The following is a 21136-nucleotide window of genomic DNA, read 5'->3' as shown; positions in this document are numbered from 1 at the left end:
TCTTCCTCTTGTGGATTTATATGTACACCTCAAGCATATGTTGTTGACAAAGTGCTGGATCTACAGTCACGAGAAGTGGTGTTCTAGTCAGAGACTTTGAAAATATGGTCTCCAGACAGAAACTACTCTCGAGAATTTTCCACTGTTATTGTCCAAATTCAAATAATGAATCCTCAAAAATTGGCCAATTCCAAGATGTTTCTGTTCAAATAATAAACAGCAAACGTCAGATTGTGATGACTGTTTTATTGAGTGGACACGCAAGGTTGCAGATATTTAACAAAGCATACAAACTAACAAAACCACTGGTGACAGAAAACTTTCTCACACCAGCAAAGACAAAAGAAGAAGTCCGTTTTAGTATCAATAGGAAACCAGCTTGTCATCACTACATATCACCTGTTGGTCTTATTCTTTTATCAGATGTATTAAGACTTGTTTAGAGGACATACACAAATATTGTACAGGGAGAAAATTTACAGTATTTTACCTAAATCTTTAGTACCTCTATGACTTTACGTAAATTTCTGTATATGTTTTACATGAAAATATTTCAACCAAGTACAATAAAATATTGTAAATATTTTGACTTTCTAAGCAAAATGTACACAATTTATCAGAGAAAGCAAAAAATAGCACATAGAGGTTTTCTTTAGCTATATTAGAGTGAGCTAAATGTTTTATGTACAATAGATAAGGTGCAGTCCTACCTTTTTGTCTAAAAATAAACAATCTATTCAAAGTAGTACAAAAAGCACATTTTGTGAAAGAACTCAGCAATATTTTACTCTCTTTGATATTTTACTAAAAATCATTGGACATTTTCCAGAATTTTGAGCAAAACCATATTTATAAACACACAGAAAAAAATCACACATTACATATAATGTAGGTTCATTTCAAGCAATATATCGTTCACTCTTCACACACTAAGCTTGACTCTCACACTCCATCTGCACTTCTTTTTCCTCCTCGCCAACCTTCTCCGCTGTCTGGAGCTCTGGCTCCACCTGTCCGTTCTCCACTGTCACCTGCAGCTTCTCAATGACTCCTGCCTCCTCCTGTGCCTGGATCCCCCCCCCTCCTCCTCCTCCTTCTCCTGCTGCTGCTTCCTCCGCTCCTTCCTGGGTGCGGAAGATTAGCTCTCCTTCCTGGATGACCTGCTCTGGTGTTGGTTGCCACGTTGCTTCAGAATCTCCGTCTGCTGCCGTGGTCGCGGTGTACTGGTAGAAGTCGGAGTCTGCCTGAAACATGACCAGGGCCTGAGCCGTGTGAATGCGCACGTGCTGGGCCAGGGAGCTGGCGTCTAAAAATTTGTCTCCACATGAGTCACAAGCGTACAGGATCTGGGTGTTGGGATCTGGGGGAAAAAAAGAGACAAAAGAAGCTTTTAAACCAACAATGTACTTTTTTTTTTTTTTTTTTACGAGAGGCTTAAAAATTCTCCATAGGTGTATTTAAAGGGGTGGTATTACGTGTTTTTTAGCCCTTCAGTATCATTCTACAGCACACTCAAGCAACAGCTCTGCCCAAAGTTGGATGGTGAAAGCTGCATGTGGCAAAAACAACTTAAAAATATAATGGACGATGTTTTAGACAATGAATTGCGTGATGCAAATCTCAACTATTGGTCCTCCAACATGTAAATCACACTGGAGAAATGCTTGTGTAACGCAGTCAAGCGCGCTCGTAGGAGCAGTAGAGCAGGTAGGATGATCTGGCGCATGTGCGTTTTTCAAAAAGCAATTAAAGGTGCTGTAGGCAGGATTTTGCTAGTCAATGCTAATTTTTCTGTGTTTTCTTTGGATTAAATGTTAGAGTATCCATTGATAATCCTTTCGGAGTGTAGCATAATTACACTACCGCGAAGGCGCAGCGTTTCCATCTGTCTCTGTTCTGAGCTGAAAAGGAATCTCAACAGCTCCAGGTATCTTTGACCAATCAGAAGAGCCCATGAGGCTCTAACCGTGATTGGTCGAGGGGCGTTCATCGCACGTTCTTGTGGGAGGGGCTTAACTTGCGTAAGGGCGTGATGTCAGAGAAAACAGGACAGCATTGGCTGTGCTGGGTTTCAAATCGCCATCTTAGATGTGTCAAATCGCCATCTTGCTTCGGTAACCCTAAGCAAGATGGCGGAGATGCGGAATCCTGCCTACAGCACTTTTAACAGATGTTTGGCTTCGACTTTTTCGAGAAAATCGTCCACTATACCTTTAAATCAAATTTGCCTCTGCATCAGGCTGCCGGAAACGACTGGAAATGGGTCCCTGTCTCTTTAAGAGTTTCCTCAGACACAGCCCCCTCAGAGCGTCCACCTCAGCTATTTGCGGGTGTATCCTGCACAGCTTGCGCTCCCCGAGGAGCTGTGCAGACTATGTTAGAGATGGGGCGGAGCTGTGTATTATGGGCGGAGCTGTGCAGCATCGAGCGTTTCAGCACTCAACATGGCTGCCAGGGGCAGATTCAGGGATTGCTCAAATATGCGTGAATGGTTCAGGAAACAACTCCATGCATCTTTTTAATGGGGAAATGACACTATAGCATTATACAAAGCTCAAAAAAGTGGATTTTGCATAATACCCCTCCTTTAAAACAGGTGTTTAAAACAAGACAGGTGGATAATGATGTTACAAAACTGAAAAAACTAAACAGCAGACATCGAAACCCACTGACAATTTCAGCTTACTCTGAGGCAGAGGTCAGAGGCAAAATGATGGAACTGTGAAACACCTTGGTCCATTAGTTGTTCTAGTGTAAACAGGTACAGGTGTGATTTTCCACCACTCTCTGGAGCAGATAACATCAGTCTTCCTCTCATAGTTTAGGTTTATTCTATGATTAAACTTTACATCTTGTTCTGTAGCTGGCTGTCTGTGTGAGCCTGTATTATTTACAAATATATAAGCGTTACCTGCTTCTTGCACTTTCTCTACTGCCTTGGTGATTTCAGCTTTCAGAGCCTCGGTCTCATCTGCAGACACAGCAGCCGTCACTGGAACCACTGACGACAGACACCAGAAAGCAATTACACCACCATCCTCTTCACTTTCATCAGTATTTGTGTGGCTCTGATCCTTAGATGTTGACTATTTCTCACCCCTACTCCCCAAAAAACCCCTTAAGTTGGTCCTGAAGGCTGTCTGACCTGTCAGCTGAGCTACAGCAGAGGCTGCCAGGGCCTCTGTTGCCAAGGTGACGATGTCCTCTGTGGTGACGGTGACGATGTTGATCTCGCTCTCAGAGGAACACGGCTCCGTGCATGTCTCAGCCCCCTCATCCGACGTCCCCCCGGCCACGACCAGCCGCTTCATCCCCGCCTTGCCGTGGTGGACGGTCTTGACGTGGGAGCGCAGGTTGTCCACACGGTTGAAGCCTCGGCCACATTTGTCACAGAGGAAAGGTTTCTCTCCTGAAAGAGATTGACAGAAGACCTGAGTTCAGCCAGATGTAAATGTTCAGACAACACAGACTTTACTGCTGCAGTTTTCTTCCTTGGGAAAACTCCTGTCCTTACCTGTGTGGATGATGATGTGCTTCGACAGGTCTCCCACGTTGACAAAAGCTTTGTTGCACATCTGACATTTGTGTGGCCGGACATTATCGTGATGTCGAATGTGATTGGCCAACTGACTGGACTGCACAAACCTGGAAAAAGGAAAATATGAGACAGAACGTTCAAGGAAGACATGAAAGAATAATTCTCATTTAAACATGAACAATTAGTTAAGTTTTTAAATCAAATTTCTACATGCTGATTGTTTCTGGTGGGGATCAAAAGGATCTAAAAAAGTTCAGTGACATAATCTGAGTCTGATGTGAGCACAGATGTATCGACTGACCTTTTGCCACAGCGGTCGCAGACGTAGGGCTTCTCTCCAGTGTGCTGACGGACGTGAGCGATGAGGGAGCTGGCCTGGGTGAAAGCCTTACTGCATATAAGACAAACGCACGGCTTCTCTCCTGTAAACACATGAATTATTGATTCACTAATGTAGGAGGCAGACAACACTCTGGTCAAGCTTCAAATTAATTTCCTTTCATTATGTCCATGGACGTCACTCTCGTACCTGTGTGGATGCGTTCATGCCGCTGCAGAGCTCCAGGGTCACTGAAAGCTCTCTGGCAGTGAACACAGACGTACGGCTTCTCCCCGCTGTGGACCCGCAGGTGTCTCTTTAGATTTCCTGAGGTAAAGGCAACAATACACAAAGATGAGATTAAAAAAAACCAACAAAGCAACCATGTCGACCTCCATCGAGTAACTGAAACAGCCTCAGCTCTTTAACACGACTTGTTCACCTTAGGTCAGTTTCTGAAAGTTAAATATATTTATGTGTAACATGGAGTCAGATGGTAATTATCTTTTTTGAGGGGAGGTATTTCAACAAACCAAGACTGCATGATAAAGTTGATCCAGAAACCCTACAACACTGTTTTCTTTCTACTTCTTCTATTGGAAGAAACTTATAAGATATAAAATGTAAACCCTTTCTAAAACTGAAAAACTTGAATAGAGGAAAATGTACTGGAGAGAAAATGATTTTTATTTAAATACCCTCGTCAATCTTTATCAATAAGAATTATTATGGCAGATTGAATCCAACACGAATATCCCACAAAACACTAAATTAGATGATGGGTAATGATACAATTCCTCTCAGATCAGATCTGCATCTTACAAGAAAATATTTCTACATTCAAATCAGATTATATAAGCAGGACATTAGTAATCACTGATATGAGACTTTTTACTGTACAGATCAATGATCTCTTTCCATCCATCATTTTTTTTACTGCTGCACTGTCCTGATAATTTTCTATTTGAATATTTTACTAGTTTTTAAGCTTCTGAGACGCCTTGTGTTTTTTTTTTTAAGTTGCACCTAAGATGAATTTAATAAAGAGGAAAAGAGAGCTTTCTTTTTACCTGAAGTGGTAAACTGCTTGCCACATTCTTTGCACTTGAGAGGCCCGTCAGCAATGTGGATTTTTAGGTGAGCCTTTAGATTCCCAAGCTTGTGAGGAAAAACAAGAAAATTCTCCAGTTATATATCTTCTCTAATATGGACATAATACACAAGTGTGATGCCTCTGAGTGTGAGGGTACCTGGTTGAAGCGCTTGTCGCAGTGCGGACACTTGTTTCCCTTCTCCGTGTCGTGCGTCTCCAGGTGCCTCATCTTGGCGGTGGGGTCGGAGAAGGCCTTCTCGCAGTAGTCGCAGTGGTACGGCTTCTCCCCGCTGTGCACCAGCTGGTGGCGCTTCAGGTTTCCCGAGGTGGTGAACAGCTTGCCGCACACCTCGCAGCTGTAGCGAGCTTCGCCCGTGTGGCGTTTCCGGTGCAGGTTCAGCAGGCTGATCTGTCGGTAGCTCTTCCCGCACGTGGAGCAGCAGTACGGCTTCAGAGGACTGGAAAAGGAACGGGAGCTCAGCTGTTAACTGGAGTGGGCATAACCTGAAAGACTGAACAGAACAAGTTGCGTACCTGTGCGTTTTCTCGTGTGCTTTACAAGCCGCAGGGTCAGAGAAAGCCTTGTTGCAGTCCCGGCAACTGAACGGCTTCTCTCCGGTGTGAATGCGCATGTGTCTCTTGAAGTTACCCGTGTGAGTGAACTTCTTCCCACAATCCTACGAGGTGAGAAAAATATGTCAAGATGTGACCAGAAGAAATACGTCAAGTGTATTAATCTACAAACATCATTTCCATATCTGATGCTACAATGCATCAAATAACAGTCTGACATAATGAGCACGCCTGAAGCACATGCTGTGGTGTGAATGTGGTTTATTCTTTCCATCTTGACCAGTTCTCACCTCACATTTATGCGTTACTGAGCTGTAAGGTTTGGATTCCGACCGGCTGCTCATGGACGCCGACTGAGCTTGTCTCTCGTCTCTGTCGCTGCTCGAATCCGCTTCCTCCTCCTGCTGGCTGAAGTCCTCATTGTCCGCTCCGACGTCTTCTTCATCATCGTCTACTTCTCCATTGCCCGTCTCCCCGGAGTCACCCTCCTGCTCTTGGGCCACCTCTGCCGGCTCTGGAAACGTCTTCTCAGCGTCCGTCTTTGATGGACCTTCTTCTTCAGAGTCATTTTCTGCGAGAGAAAGAAGTTTCAAAAGGGGTTCATGGAACTGGTAATGACGCTTGATATAGATGACAAAAAGAAACATCAAATCAAGCTCAGTTTTTTGTGTCTGAAGGCATTTAAACATGTGTAACTTAAGAAAAGCTAAAAAAAAGATCTAATAGAATCTTATTTTGTTGTTACATACAATAAAAACGACAGAACCATCAGTATCAGATGCTTTAGCCTCATTTGATATGAACATCAAACACATAGAACTGATCTTCCAGACTCTGAGGGTAAAATCATAATCAAAAGAAGAGCTCAGTGGCTCCTCTGTTAGAGGAGCTTGCTCACCAGGTGGGAAGTTTCGTCGAGGAGGTTTCCGGATTCTTCTCCCCCGAGAGCTCATGTAGGTGGAGCTTCCAGCAGATCTCAGCTGTGACTCTGAAGATACAATGAAACAATCTATAAGTCCAATCATTCAATAAATGTTCAGCACCTCTTTCATTCAGTGCTGGCAGCATGGTGATAGTCAAAAGCTAAACGGAATGCAGGAAATCTGCCATTACTGGGTGTGTAGTCGGCATCCGAGGGGTCGTCCCGGAAAGACGCTGTTTCTTCCTCCTTCTTAACGAGAATCCTCTTTTGAGCAGAAAGAGAGGAGACTTTGGGGGGTCGTTTGCGAGTTGAGGAAAGTCTGGCGGGGGCGAGTTTAGAAACAGTCTGCTGTGGTTCAGGAAGAACGTCTTCATTTAAACCATCTTGACTTTCTTGGGCTTCTTCATCTCTCTCTGCAAGCGACGCTGCTTCAGAAATCTGATGTTCAAGACCCTCTTTGAGTTCACCATCAGCTGTTTTTTCACCTGTTCGGTTTGGTAAAGATAAAAGTCATGACAAGGTTTAGTCACCAGGAAAATGTGCTTAAAGAAATCGATGTTTATTTCATAATCTGGTTATAGGGGCAGAATAAAAAAGGAAACGTTTAAGACAGGTTGAGAATCATTGTGATGACCTTATATGGAATAAAAAATAACTTTAACAGGAAGATGTTAGTCTACGAAAACAGCAATCAATTACTATGAAGCCTGTACTGAGGTTTAAAAAAAACTCTTGTCCTGAAAAGCAAACAGTATACTTGTATTGTAATTGTGTTGTGAAAGATTGATGTACAAGCAGACTTCAATATGGGGACGATGCCTAATGACTTCAAAGATCTAGTCAAAAATATAAAGCAAACTGATAAACAGTTAATAAATCAATGTATTCAACTGCTTTCACTGAAATAGTACCTCAAGCTGCGTGGAAATCAAACTTACCAGCAGCAAAATCCAATGTGATGAGGGAGGGAGTTGTGTTTGACATCGACTGGTATGCAGAGCAAGCGTTTACGATTTCCTGCATCTGTAAAAAGTGAGCTACAGACAGCACATCTTCTACGTTCTGTGGGCCTAAGCTCAGCTTGGCCGTGTACATAAACTCCAGGACTTGACCCAGACCTGTGTGAAAGTGGAAGCAGACGGATGGTTAAACATCATGAAAACTTGCGTCTGTATTAAAGAACCCAGAGTCAGGCTGTGGCTCACCTGCAGCATTGCTAATGTCGAGGTGCACCACATCCTTCTGGTCTAAGAAGAGGGTGCGGAAGTAGGCACTGCAGGCTGCCAGCACAGCCTTATGAGCCTTGAAGTCCACCCCATCCACCACGAAGGTGCAGTCACAAAGCAGGCCCTGCTTACGCTGCCGGTCAAGCTGCTCTAGAACTTTCCCGCTGTGCCATGGGAACTCCATAGTCCTGATGGTGCAGGAAGGCTGGATGGCTCACGCTCTGTGGACAAAATATCAGATACATGTAGAAATCCCAGAACCTCACTTCCATTAAACAATACAGAACAACTAGTACTGACTGTTCATCTCTGAAAACATTACACTTCATACAAGATCATGTATAATGATGATTTCTCCTTTATTTTGATAATAAAAACTACTGCAATAATTCCAGATTGTATTGTCAGATGTGGGATTGTTAAGTGACATGAGAGCGATCAAATGGCAAAGAAACATTTAAACCTAGTAAATCATACTTGAATTAATGTCAATTTTGTTAAGTTAGATCTCAAGTGGGTCTAGTCAGTGGTAACTGATTAACATTAATTAACAACTAACCACAAATACAAGTGTACTGGAGAAAACACAAGGAGTACATGCAAACTCCACCCACCTAAAACCCACCCAGGACTCAAAACGGGAACTTTGCACTATGAGGGAAAAGCTTTGAACGGTCTTGGGCCTAAATACATCTCAGATTTACTTGTAGAATAAGAAACCTTCAGACCCCTGAGGTGCAGTGGTCAGCGGTTTATAAAGTGCTCCCGAATCAGAAGCAGCTTTAATGGCCAACTTTGTGCATCACAAGCAAGGAATTTGACTCCGGCTTTTGTTCACTCTCTACGTGAAGAGGAAAAAGATGGAATCAAACAGCAAACAGGATAGAAGAGAAGAGAGAGATAAGTACTGGAAATTATATCAGTGAATGGTAATATAAATAAATATAAACATTCTGAAAAGCAGGAAGTCCCAATACTTCCCTCGGTCAGAAGCAAACTAAGTGAAGCATGTTGTAGTGTCTACTCTTCACCTGTAAAGCAAAGTTCACCTGAGGACTGCTGACACACTATTATTTACTCAGGCTTTCCATTAAATTGTACATTTGAGTTATTTTACCATCTTTATCTTTATGAATGATGTTTACAACAGTACAGTCTTTATTATCATTACAGAGTGTACAAAGGAACTGGAGGGCTGCTCCTATCATAGTACCAAATGAAGATTTGACAACCAAAAATAGCGAGGAAAAAAGTGCAAAAAGACAAAAGGTTCACTGTAGATGGCTTGCATTGTTTGTGATGTGCAGAGTGAATCAATAAATGTGTGAATTCAGGGTGGCATGGCTCTGGCAAAGAACTTTTTTACTTTATTTATTCTCTTTTTTATGCCTTTCTTAATCAACTTGTTTTAAAATATTTCCTTGTAAAGCACTGTAAAGTGCCTTGTGTCTGCCTTTCTTTAAATCTTGGTGGTCGTGGACCAACAATGAAGACATACACCTGAGTATAAATAACTTAATAGAGTCACTCATTACTCCTTTTGATTGCAATGGCAGTCAGTGTTTCAAGAAAGATTCAATCAAATGTACTTGAATTATTCTACAAAATTGTTCACTGGGAATAACAATAATTCCAGTGGTAGTTATTTGCTTTGAGGACTGTCACATTTTCAGTTCCCACATGTGTAATTGTCTCCACAGGGGAAAGTGAAATTTTGTATTTCAGGTTAATGGAGGAGTCCTGAGCAGGTTTATTTGTAGTTTTATATCATGCTTGTTTCTTTAAATTTAGGCCGAAATACGATTTCAACGTAGGACTGGTTACCAAGAACAGGGCATGCTTGAATTACGTAGCTTCTTGTAAATATTTTAGTAAATAACAACGCTTTTTAACTTCTGGTGGCTCGGTTTGACCGTGCATCGATTACATTTCCTCCATCCTGGCAGTTTGGTTATCAGGGATTAATTTAGCGTGCCTACATGCAGCAGTGTGTGGAGACACAAGATGGCGGCTCGTCATCGTCTCCTGTTGTTTTCATCGTCAGCTTCGCTGCTTTCATACGCCATGTTAGTACAAACTGATCCTAATATTTACCTCGTGTTTGTCGCTCCTTCGCTCCGGTTTCAAGTCCCTGGTCTGAGCGGTGTCGCAGAGTTAACAAAAACAAAACCCAATCGAGTGTTTCGGTAATCGATCCTGCCCAACTAGCTCCATCCACCCGTCGCCATCTTCATCTCTCTGATCGATTGATAGGACCGGCTGAGCTGTTTTACTCAACACTATTCTTACAAGTCCCGCCCCCGCCTGCCTCTGATTGGCTGGCAGCCGACACTGCTCGTTGATTGGACGATAAATGTGTCCCACTTAAAATAGTTGCATGTTTTAGCAACAGGAATCAAATCTTTGATTAGTCACTTTCATGAAAAAGTCCCAAGTGTGTCATTTAACCATGACATAACATCTCAAACACTGATCAGCTTAGTTAAAATTTAACTTATTCTAGCAGCAAAATCAGCAAGGGAAATGACTCCAGAGTAAGGAACACAGTGCTTCACAAAAAGTAAATACATTAAAACAAGGTTAATAACAAAGGTATTTAAAAAGATGAATAAATGAAGCAAAAGTTTTAATCAGCTCACTCAGCATTTGTTTAAGAAGCTCAATTTTTTTACCTCCCCTTTCATTTGATTCAGCTTTTGCCGTTTGTAAAACCAAGAATTTCTCAATCATTTCAATTTAGTCAAGTGATGAATGACATTTTCAATTGTCTGATAAAATAAAAACTCAATTTTGTACTTTATATAGATTTGACCAAAACAATAACTGCAGTAGGACATCTTGCTTATGAGATACTGTGTTTATTGACAGTACTTGAAACTTGGTGATCACTACCCTTTCAGAAAAATTATCTCACCACAAGACACAATGTCTTTGAGGCAATATCTATTATGTGAATCAAATTAGCAAGAATCATATGACCAAACTGTTGAGTTGACACACGCGACCTTTTAGTTAAATTATGATATTACTAAATTAATTACACTTTTCTTGTAGAAACAAAACATTTTATACAATTCAAAAGTGTAAAACTGTGAAGTTTGTAAAAAAGAAATACAGACATTAAACGTGTACAAAAATAGCTGGATAGGAGAGCGGGACAGGGGTGTTTTGCATTTGCGCATCCATCTTCAGGAAACGTTTATGATGCTGTGATGCATGATGGCCACTTATGGCACTCCTGCTGAGACGCGCTTTCCTTTTCACGAACTGTAGTAGAAAGAGAAACACTTTTCCTCCATTGTGCCGATGTCCTCAGGGTGGCTGCTCCCTCCTCAGACACTTCAGAGGTCGCACATAGAGAATGTTTTGGCATTTTCCTGGCTCTGCCGTTCTTTTAGCAGCAGCCGCTGGTTGTAAGGAAATCATTTGTGAAGGCTGCAGATTTATGGAGTTCTCCTGTGTCACCTTACCGAAGCAGAGCAGAGCGGAGGCCAGCGAGCTGTCACACAGCTTCTGAGATGTTTCCAAAAAAGTGCAAATTGGCGCAGTGAAGGTCTGGGGGTCACTTCTGAGTTTATCTGTGAGGCTTTGGCAGAACTGCTGGATCATCTGCTCAATGTGCTCTCCAGGTGGCCCTTCATGGAAAAATGACACAACTGCATTAAAATCTATGTAAAAAGTAATAAATCTCATGCAAATCAAAACAAGCAGATGACATAATACACTATGGAAACCCCAAAAAAGAGCAATCCCAAACACATGACCACCACATTCTGGTTGTAAACGGCTCAGCATTAAAGATCAGTACAGACAAATTGTTCTTTTTTTGCAATTGCTGAAAAAGAGAAAACATTTTCCTGGAACTCTCAGATTATTTGTATAGGATTAAATCTAATTTACCTTGTCCTGGACCAATGTTTCCATTGGGAAGGCCACCTGAATCCACAAAAATATTCCCCTCATCTAAACGGGAAAAAAACAGAAAAATATTTAAAACTTCAAACATCCACAATCAAATAGTATTACAGCAGTGCCCCTTTACTAATACCATCTAACACTATTTTAATCAGTACTATTTTCTGCACTCACTGGCTGTAATAGACTTTGAGGCTGAATGACTCTCGTTTATGCTCTCCTGAGAACTGTCCAAACCTGGAACATACAGGGGGAAAAAAATCCCCAAAAACATTGTTATCACACGTATCGTTCAACTGATGCATGACAAAGACACAGGGTTTAAACTTTAAGAAGTCCAAACATCTAATTTTAGAGTCAGTTGCTGAATGCAGAGTAAGTGGAGTAAACACTGACACTTCTCAGTGTTTGTACACATAGAGCCCCTTTAACAGAAAGAAGCATTTCTTTTGTATGCTGTGAAACCGACAGATGGATTTAACCCTTTATGGGGCGGCTGCCAAACTACTTACATTCAACAATAATGAAGTGAAGACAGTCAAAGGTTTTATGACTAAGTAGTTGTAATTAGCGCAGAGGTATGTGCTGCATGCATGTGATTTCTGGGAATTTCTAAATTATGCTGACATAAACAACTCACCAGTCGCAATCTCATGATAGACCTTTCTCATCTGTGGAGTGACGACGTTAGCGACGATCTCAGGAGGACCAAACTTATTCAGAACTGCGCTTTGGTGTTTGCAAAGTGCACCGGCGACTCCGACCGCACACGTACAGCACCCTAACGTCATGTTGACGTCGTACTCAGATGTTGTGCTTCTAACCACGTAGTGGTTCTGGTCCACCTGTTAAAAACAAAACAAAACAAAACAGGTACATTCATTTATAAATGAAAAGGTTGCAATGTGCATCAATAACAAAAAAAATGTGCTCCATACCTGTTCAATCTTGTCGCCGTCCACGTCACTCTCAGGAAGGAAAAGCTTTGACCTGAAGAGATGAGCTGTTCTACTGAGCGCTACGTCAGTAAGGCGGTCAACAAAGGAAGCCTCCATCCTGCTGGTGACAAAATCCAACACCTGGGTGGCGTTGTATGTCCTCAACCGGTAGAGAAGCATTTCTTTAGCCAGTCTGACAGCACTTTCAACAAAATGATTGAGATCATATCCTCTTGCTGAAAGATCACCGTGAAGACAAATGGCCCACTCTCCACGTCTCCCGTACACCTGCGGTCACAAAGCAGGTTACACACATCTGGTCATGGTGACAACAGCATGTACACACCTGAATATCAGGCTTAAAACACACCTTGACCAGCTGCTGGAGGAACCTGGGATATTTCACAGCCAGAGGGTCAGCAAGACATATGTTGAACTGCGTCGTCAGTGCCGACGTCGAGCCGGCATGGATGAGGCTCTGAAATGCCTCCAGGAGGTGTCCCCGGTCTTCCTTAGCCACACCGCTGTGGGAACTCCAGAGCCACCTCCACATGCCCTGCCGCTGGTGGAACGCAGACAGGAGCAGCTTCGCGCCGGGGAAAACTGCCTGGAGGGACTGCCGCAGGACTCTGCACTCATCTGTCATCACCGCCTGCGGCTGCTCTCGTCCGTAGAAACTCCTGCTGGGAAGCAGGGTGAGCAGCAGCTGGAGGCCAAAGGTTACGGCCGACTGGGTCTTTGAAGTCGTGATAAACGCACCGAGGGGCAGCGGTCCGGCAGGAGAGTAGGTGAGAAGGAGAAACAGGCACTGGTTGTGGCGCTCGCTGCTTCCAAATGAGGCCACATAGATGAATTCTCCACTCTCCTTCAGCTTTGTGTGAGTTCTTCTCATGACAGGAGTGCATATGGCAATAGCCACATGCCCATCTTCAGTCTTTTCCATTTTTGCACAAGAGTCACCTTGTAGCGCGTTGTGTTGGTTCAGCCTATCCCTGATATCCACCAGCATCTCCTCTCCTGACGGAGACCGGTAGGGCCTTTGAAAAAGCTTCTGATAAAGCCTGAGAAAACCAAAGGCAGCATCGTCGGTCAATATTCAAACCTTTTGCAATTTGTGCAGCACTGTAATCTAACCTGTAACAAAACTGAATGTCAGGACAAACAGAGCGGTCTGCAGCAGCGTAGACGTAATTCTCCCCTTCCTGCTCCTGTAGATCAAACTTGATCATGTGCAGCGCGGTGGAGGGGGAGTGGCCACTCTCAAAAAGCATCTTCAGTTTGGCAACGGTCTCACTGGAGACATCCCGGTAACGCGAAGCTTCGTCCCGGGACAGCCAGTGGTTATGCTCATGTCTGAGGTTTATGTTCAGTAAGTAGCCATCCTTTATATGAGGGTCTTTTGACCTGAAAGAAACAATACAGGAGTTCATAACAGATCACATCTTAACAGAGTATTTGAGCACTAAAGAGTGTTGTCAAAAGTGTATATCTTATGTACATCTTCACTGTCCTAACCTTTTCCTGAAACTTTAATTAATATCATCCCATTAGAAACTGTTATTTGTAAATATTTTGTTTCAATTGTATATATGTCAGGTGTTTTTCAATGTGTAAAGCTGCACCTTTTACTCACCTTGATTTCCTCTCTTCGTTTTGCATGTGCCTTTTCAGGACTAAGAACATGGTGGCGCCACATGAGGTGTTTTTGGTCTTTTTCGCAACAATTTTTGGACATGTGTTGTGCTGACATCTCAAGTCTACCTGATAACCAGACAAATTTGAATCAATTGTAAATACACAAGAAGTGAAGAAGGGCAAGACACAAGACATACAAATTAATGAAACTATTTTAGCAGATTTGCAAAAAACATTGCTAAAAAAACCAATTATAATCCAAATATTCTCATAATGCATTAGGCCATTTATATTTATATTTTGAATGACACAGTCTCCCAAACATTTCTGCAAAGTAATCTCAACCTCCTTAGTGCCACATCTGTAAAAAAATATAATACCTGTCCCAAATAAATATATGACAGCTTACAGCATTGTGAATCTTACCCTGTAGGCGTTGTACCGTCCAGTGTTGGGATATGTTCTCGACTTCCTCCACGTGACTCCTGAAGAGGTTTGAAAGTCTTCCAGCCATTTTCGAGCCTCAACCTCTGAGGTGATCCTCAGTTTCATGTGGGCCCTGAACTGAGTCTGAGCTGTCTCATGATAAAAGCACACCAGATGAGCGTATCCCTCAGGGAGGAGTTTCTGCAAGAAAGCAACACTTCAAAAATGAACGTTTTCAAAAGGTTATTTAGTGTACATTGTTTGACATGTATTACTGTTCTTCCCTTCATTTCAGGGTATTTTTATATGAATGAAAACAACACATTTCATCTGCTGTGCTCATTGCTTACATTGGGAATAAGTGACCAAAGAGATAAATGAGTGAAATTTTTATTCAGAGAATCATCCCAAAACGATACAAAGCAAGAAACAAATATTCTCATTTTAAAAAAGATAACTGATCAGCTGTACTATGGTTCTTTCTCTCATATGTTTGCTTCTCAATGAGCTAACCCATGCATCACCTTGTCACTGAGAAATGTTTGTTAAGAAATTTTTTTAACAACCTCATGTACGAGAAGCTGATCCAAGAGCACTGATTAAATCATGTAACATTTTATCAGAAAACTAGAAGCTGATCACAAACTTTTGAATTACACTTTAGCCCCAGTGAGCTAGCAGCTAGTTAGCCATGCTGCAGAAATGTATCTGATGTACACTCATAACTCAAACAAGTTCATATCCTGACCTCCAGAAGTGGCCATCCCTCTGTCGCTACCCCTCGATCTCCCTTTCCCGGCTGCAGGCAGTGCAAGCACGGCGTCATGTTCAGAAAAAGTATAAAACAAAAAATCACATCAGCTCCATAAACACTACAGGGGAAGAACAGGAAGGAACGGGAACCAATCAAAACTGTCCAGGGCGTTCCAGCACTGAACTCAACCAATGAAAGGGCAGATAGTGAGTAGAAGCTAGCCAATCAGAGGCAGGAAGAGGCGGGACTTCACGACAGCTTCGAACAGCGGCTTTAGCAGATAATAAACACACGATGGCGCTATAACACTATCTTGCCTGACCTCACTGAACTCCAAACAATATATTTCTTCACATACATGTTGGTGAAACTCCATCACAAACTCTCCATTTAATGTAACTACTTGATCTATTATTTAATTAAACTGTTTATTCAGACTGAAACTGTGATTTATTTTAAAACAACTTGGAGCACACAGTTTATTGAAGTTACTCAACAAATACATGACAGACTTAAATAAAAGGCAATTTGTGGAATAATACATTATATTAAAAAACTACCAAATTTTATTCATCTCCTTAGGAAAATTCTTTTTTCCGGTTCCACTCATCCTATTTCAAGGATGGTGAGCAGCTACATGAGGGTGCGCCAGGAAACTTACGGGGGTCAAAGGTCATGCTCAGGGATCCACAATGGTGATCCAAACTGACTCAAACCTGCAAACTGTCAATCCCAAATCCAGTTTTCTAGTCTCCAGACCACCCTGTCCCAAATGTAACTGAGCTTTTATACAAAAGCTACATGACGTCTCAGGTGCAGTGAAGCAAATTATAGCTGAATTAATTTTGCTTCAATGGCTTTGCTGAAATTTGTCTCTCCAAGGTAGTCAGGCAGAATGCTTAAAAAATGCTTCAACTGGACAGGGAATTGGTTTGAATGAAAAATGATTTGTGTTTATTCAAGTTTTTTTTTTAAAGATATTTTCTTTGGAGCTGATTTCTCGCTGTTTTTCCATACCAGATGATTGAAATCAAAATGCACAATCCATTGCCCCCTTTTGACTCTACAAAGTTGATTTAAGGCAGAAACATTATAGGACTAAAGACCAATGTTTAAAACGTAGTGTTCCCTTGAATCCCTTATCCAAACAATAACTAGATTGAAAGTTAACAAATTAACTCCAGTGTTTTAAAATCTGTTGTGAAAAAGCTAGAGGGTTAGAAGCTGTGTCTCTGGTGTACTTGTTTTATAGGTTTTTAAAGAGTTAAACATTTTATCACTATTAGTATGCAAATGAGCTACTGCAGCTTCTTTTTAGTTTATGCAGCTTACAGTGTTGAGTCATATTGGTAGATCCAAAGTTAGACTTATAAAGCAGTGGATTGATGGAAAAGTTGTTTATTATTAATATCTGGAAATATATTTTATCACATCCTCCCCAGCCCCAGACATCTTTTAATAAGACATAATAACTCTCCATTTTATATACATAGAAATGACTCAGAGAAAGCTGTTTACCGTTAAAACAGGATCATTTTATTCACACAAGTAATATACAATAACTTAATATCAAGCATTTTCAAACTGTTCTACAAATGTGTCAGAGGACAGAAGTAAAGTGGTGAATTTATCATTTAATGCTCCAAATGAATCAGTGTCTCATTATGTGCACTGATGACCTCTAAAGTGAAATAACTCAGAATATAAAAGAGCAGCAACAGGCGCTGTGTCAGTGATGAGAAGTGAACTCGACATGTTTTGTAGTGTTTGAAGTAAACCGATGAAAGCACAGAGAGGAACAACTAGAGAAGTGAGGTGGCTTCTGATGAGAAAGCCCATCTGTCTTCAGATCTTGATCTCGGTGCGGAAGGTCTGTACGAGCTCGTGTTTGGCCGGGTGTCTCCGCGCCCGGACCGTGAGGGTCCCCTCAGCCCCCAGGGAAGACGTCACCGAGGTGGGGTCCACATCCTCAGGCAGCTGGCACTTGTGGGTGAAAGTGTTCATCACTGACCCGTCCTGGGCCAGCTGCGAAGGAGAGGAAAAGAGTCATGTGCTGGATGAAAGAGGCAGAGAACTAGTCAAGTAACATCACATGTGCTTATGAAAAAAAAAAGGTAGTTGTGCTTTTTCATGTTCGACCTTAACAGAAGGAGCTTGTGGTGAAGAAAAATAATATACAGAGGATTATATATGAATCCAACACAAACATCTGACCCAATACTGTCACTCATTTGTATATATTTCTGTATCATGATGGATTTGTAATGGTTTGGTCAAAGGGTCCTGTTGGGGACTGGAAGATTCTTGTTGTTCTGGTGCAACTGAGCCGAGTCAAAAACATTAACCACCCACCTTCTCTGCACGGACTTCTATTTGGTTGTTGGATGTGGTGACGATGACGTCCTCGGGGGAGAAGTCTCTCACATCAACCGTGAATTGGTACGAGTCGTCAACAGTCTTGATATTTCCACCTCCACCTGAAACCACCACCAGGTAGACAGATTTAAAAAAAAATCTCAGGAGGAAACAGGGGACGCAGGTTAAAACACAGCTGCACATTTCTTTACCGATGAGTGATCAATGAATTTAGCTTTATACAACTCAGCAATGAGCATGAACCCTTCATTAGCTGGTGTCTTTTGCTCACAATCTTACACTGATTTAAAATACTTCGTATTGAGAGACCTGTAGATGTTTGGACCAAAACTTTGTTTTTCAACATAACAAAAATCAAATGTAGAGTCAGTTCTTTCTCTGTGTATATAGACTAAGACACTCAAGAAATGTCAATATAAAGTTGTTTGTCTTCCAAAAAAAACAAGCTTTATTTAGAGCAGGGGTTTTGAGGGTGTGGAATGTGCTTCTCATTGGATAACTGAAGAGGTTCGAGGTTCGAGGTTCAACGGCAGCAGGAAAATGCTGTCGATACCCAGGATGTCTTCAAGAGGATGTTTTGTTTTCAATAAGTAATTTTTGTGAATATATTCTGATCAAAATGAAAAGTGGAAGAGAAATGGAGGGTCCCAATCTGTCATATGACTAATTTAAAAAAAACAAACTGAATTAAGTGTTGAAATTAGTGACAAATTTCAGTGTAAAAATTACTTTTTGTGCAAAACTATGAGTTTAACAGGCACAGCTGTTACAGGCCATATCACATTACTGGATATTCATATTTAAAATCATCTACCTAGTACAACAACAAGTTATATATATATCTTAAAGCCTTTGAATCTAAACAGCCTACGAACAATAACTTATAATGAAATTATCATGCAATAAACATTAAGAAGTCTGGCACTGAATGAAAAACACTTCAGGCTTTGAAATTACTTAAATACATGTTTTTTTTTCTTGGTTAAATTCAGTTTGTTTGCTGTGTAATTTCTAAACCTATAACAGTTTATAACCCCTGCTTGAAACCAGGACCACATCTGATGGCCCATAACAATATAAACAGTCACTGTAACTTTAGGTCTGACATCAAGTCAGCATTTGAGAAACTACGGTTTTTTGTTTTTTTTTAAATTCTTGAGTAAACTTTCAACCATTTTATTTCTGTGTTTTAAGGGCCACTACTGGCGTGTGCGTCATCGCTCGCAGCAGCTGGAGAAGCACTTTAAGAGGATGCCTGATCAGTCCTGTGCTGCTTGGTCTAACACAATCAGGATCCCAGCAGGTGGGAGGACCAGAAAGGTGCCGCACGCGCACGTGTCCTCACACATGACTGGACTTAGAGTCTTTGTCCTGTGGTTTATCCTGCCAAACAGCATGCTGACCAGAGGGAGCAAATCAATGATTTACATAAAATAATGTAACTTCCGTGAGAAGTTTTAGGAAACAATGCAAGGTTGTGGAGAAGCTTTTTGTTTGTTTGTTTTTTTTAATGATAAAACATTGCTTTAACTTGATATTTGCATTTATCAGATGGTCAGTAAATTTGCCATTTTCACACTTTGACTCTTCATATTTCAAATGCATCCATTAGGAGTCAGTTACATGATCAAAGTTGTCTATAGCTCTTTCGATAATTGCTAAACCTCAACGTATCCTGGTAAAGACGAACGACGCCATGTGGATATGTGACCTCACACACACACGCCATCGGGCTGGAAACTGTGAGTGTGAGAGAGCGATCTTAGCACAGACCTCACATGTTCAGCTCAGCTTGATTATGTGACATCATTCCAACTATTTGTGTGTGTGTGTGTGTGTGTGTGTGTGTGTGTGCGCGCACGCTCGTCACCGAGCAACCGACTGTCCGCCGCTCATGCGGGCGTCATCCCAGATACTCTGTGTGTGAAGTCACAGCGCTGGCAGTCAGTCCTGCATTCCCTGGCTTACGTGCACGTACTGTATGTGCAGCGTGTGTCTGGCTTTCCCGGTAGAAGCCCCCCGCCGGACACCAACCGTGCCCGTGGCTCACAGAGCTCATGGCTTGATTTAAAGATCAAATGCCACTCATTCACACGTCTGTGTGCACCAGCAGCGTCTGATGGAGAGCAGTTCACATCCAACTGAGCCGGAGGACAAACTGACAAGTGTACTGTCTCATAAATACTTATGAAAAACCTAGAATAGAAATTTTGAAATATGTTAAAACAGGTCCATTATTAACATTTAAATAACCATAGATGAGCACAGGTCTACACATCACCCACAGCAAACTCCTTTTCAGTCCTGTCCGTTCCTTCCTCCCTGTGAAGTGTCATCCCTGTCACATCACAAAGCCATGGATGCACTTTACAGTCTTGTTAACCTGAATTTTCTGGTATCCCGGTGCCGATTTGTTTATAAGATACAGTCCAGAGAGTATAACTTACTGGAGAAATCTGTCGCAGGCCTCATGAAGGAGCCAAAGTCCTCGGCGAACAGTCCCCGGCTCTTCTCCATGTATGGGTTAGCAGAGGAGGAGGTTGACGAAGTTGATGAGGTCTGGTGGAAACTGCGCTCCGATCGATAGGCAGAGGAGTTGGTCACACTCATGGATGGCTGTGAGCGTCGGGTGAAGCAGAGGAGGAGAGTCAAGGGAAACAAAAAAGGAGGCGGAGAAAGTCAAATCTTCTCGTGGTCCCTCTGGCTCGGAGGTTTGGGTGTGAGAAATATGAAGCACTGTTCTTCTCTGCTCTTCTTTTATTTGATCACTTTCTGTATTCGATTCTTTTTTTGTGACTGGCTTTCTAACTTGTTTTTTCCCTTTCTCAGCCGTCGCTCGCCCTCAGCCTTTATATACAGTGTGACCCCCGTGCACAGTCAGGGGTGGCACGTGTGTTCCAGCGCGCTGGGAAAGGGTAATAGTGTTCTATATTTATCCTCAGACACAGAGTGATGGAGAGAGGGGGTCTGTGGTTGGAAAAGTTCTGGGCATCTGAGGGCCCGGGGTTAAGAGAAGGAGAGAGAGAGAGAGAGAGAGAGTGGGATTTGATAGAGAGAGCAAGGGAAAGAGCAAGTGTTGAGAGGGACAACAGTTGTCATTCCTGACACACCATCCCTGAAATAGCTTTCCTATCCTAACCGCTCCTTAATTTCTCCTCCGCATCGTCATCCACCCAGTGACTTTCCTCTGCTTTCTCAAAAGTGCAAGATTTTATTTATTTATTTTATATTTTTTTCTTAAAACTGGATCTGATATGGTCCTGCTATTTTCAAAGCATGATGGAATTCAGGTTCTTTTCCAGGCACTTGTTTTCAAATGAAATCTCACTTCATGTCATCTGTTTCTCAATTTAACCCTCATAAGTTACACAACAATGAGCGAACTGCTGGAGAATGCCGCCTTCTCGCTCCTGCTGCGCTG

At 42.0% G+C, this 21136-nt stretch overlaps 3 protein-coding genes across 5 annotated transcripts; all 3 read right to left on the bottom strand.

Moving 5' to 3' along the window:
* Positions 1 to 232: 232 nt before the first annotated feature.
* Positions 233 to 9921, bottom strand: zbtb17 (zinc finger and BTB domain containing 17). Its single transcript, XM_030117970.1, has 15 exons — positions 9766 to 9921; positions 7651 to 7894; positions 7384 to 7563; positions 6637 to 6930; positions 6422 to 6511; positions 5814 to 6094; positions 5485 to 5627; positions 5108 to 5408; positions 4928 to 5015; positions 4068 to 4184; positions 3840 to 3960; positions 3515 to 3645; positions 3146 to 3409; positions 2912 to 3001; positions 233 to 1360 (listed from the first exon to the last, which is right to left on the bottom strand). The coding sequence occupies exons 2-15, from the start codon at positions 7853 to 7855 to the stop codon at positions 930 to 932; spliced, it is 2736 nt and encodes a 911-aa protein (XP_029973830.1). The 5' UTR covers positions 7856 to 7894; positions 9766 to 9921; the 3' UTR covers positions 233 to 929.
* A 621-nt stretch (positions 9922 to 10542) lies between these two features.
* On the bottom strand, positions 10543 to 15464 carry LOC115407574 (uncharacterized). Of its 3 annotated transcripts, XM_030117972.1 has the most exons (11): positions 15334 to 15464; positions 14586 to 14786; positions 14158 to 14285; positions 13659 to 13928; positions 12895 to 13585; positions 12525 to 12812; positions 12227 to 12431; positions 11761 to 11823; positions 11572 to 11634; positions 11142 to 11306; positions 10543 to 11010 (listed from the first exon to the last, which is right to left on the bottom strand). In XM_030117972.1, the coding sequence occupies exons 1-11, from the start codon at positions 15409 to 15411 to the stop codon at positions 10871 to 10873; spliced, it is 2292 nt and encodes a 763-aa protein (XP_029973832.1). In that variant the 5' UTR covers positions 15412 to 15464; the 3' UTR covers positions 10543 to 10870. The 3 variants fall into 3 exon arrangements, with proteins under 3 accessions (XP_029973832.1, XP_029973831.1, XP_029973833.1); XM_030117971.1 differs by having other exon boundaries at positions 10543 to 11306; XM_030117973.1 differs by lacking the exon at positions 11761 to 11823 and having other exon boundaries at positions 10543 to 11306.
* A 1394-nt stretch (positions 15465 to 16858) lies between these two features.
* hspb7 (heat shock protein family, member 7 (cardiovascular)) lies at positions 16859 to 20595 on the bottom strand. Its single transcript, XM_030117975.1, has 3 exons — positions 20163 to 20595; positions 17692 to 17816; positions 16859 to 17364 (listed from the first exon to the last, which is right to left on the bottom strand). Exons 1-3 carry the CDS (start codon positions 20323 to 20325, stop codon positions 17185 to 17187), a joined length of 468 nt encoding a protein of 155 aa, XP_029973835.1. The 5' UTR covers positions 20326 to 20595; the 3' UTR covers positions 16859 to 17184.
* Positions 20596 to 21136: the final 541 nt, after the last annotated feature.

This window comes from Salarias fasciatus, chromosome 20, assembly GCF_902148845.1.
Source record: "Salarias fasciatus chromosome 20, fSalaFa1.1, whole genome shotgun sequence".
In the NCBI taxonomy this organism is placed as follows: Eukaryota; Metazoa; Chordata; class Actinopteri; order Blenniiformes; family Blenniidae; genus Salarias; species Salarias fasciatus.
This window is presented reverse-complemented; position numbering and strand designations above follow the sequence as displayed.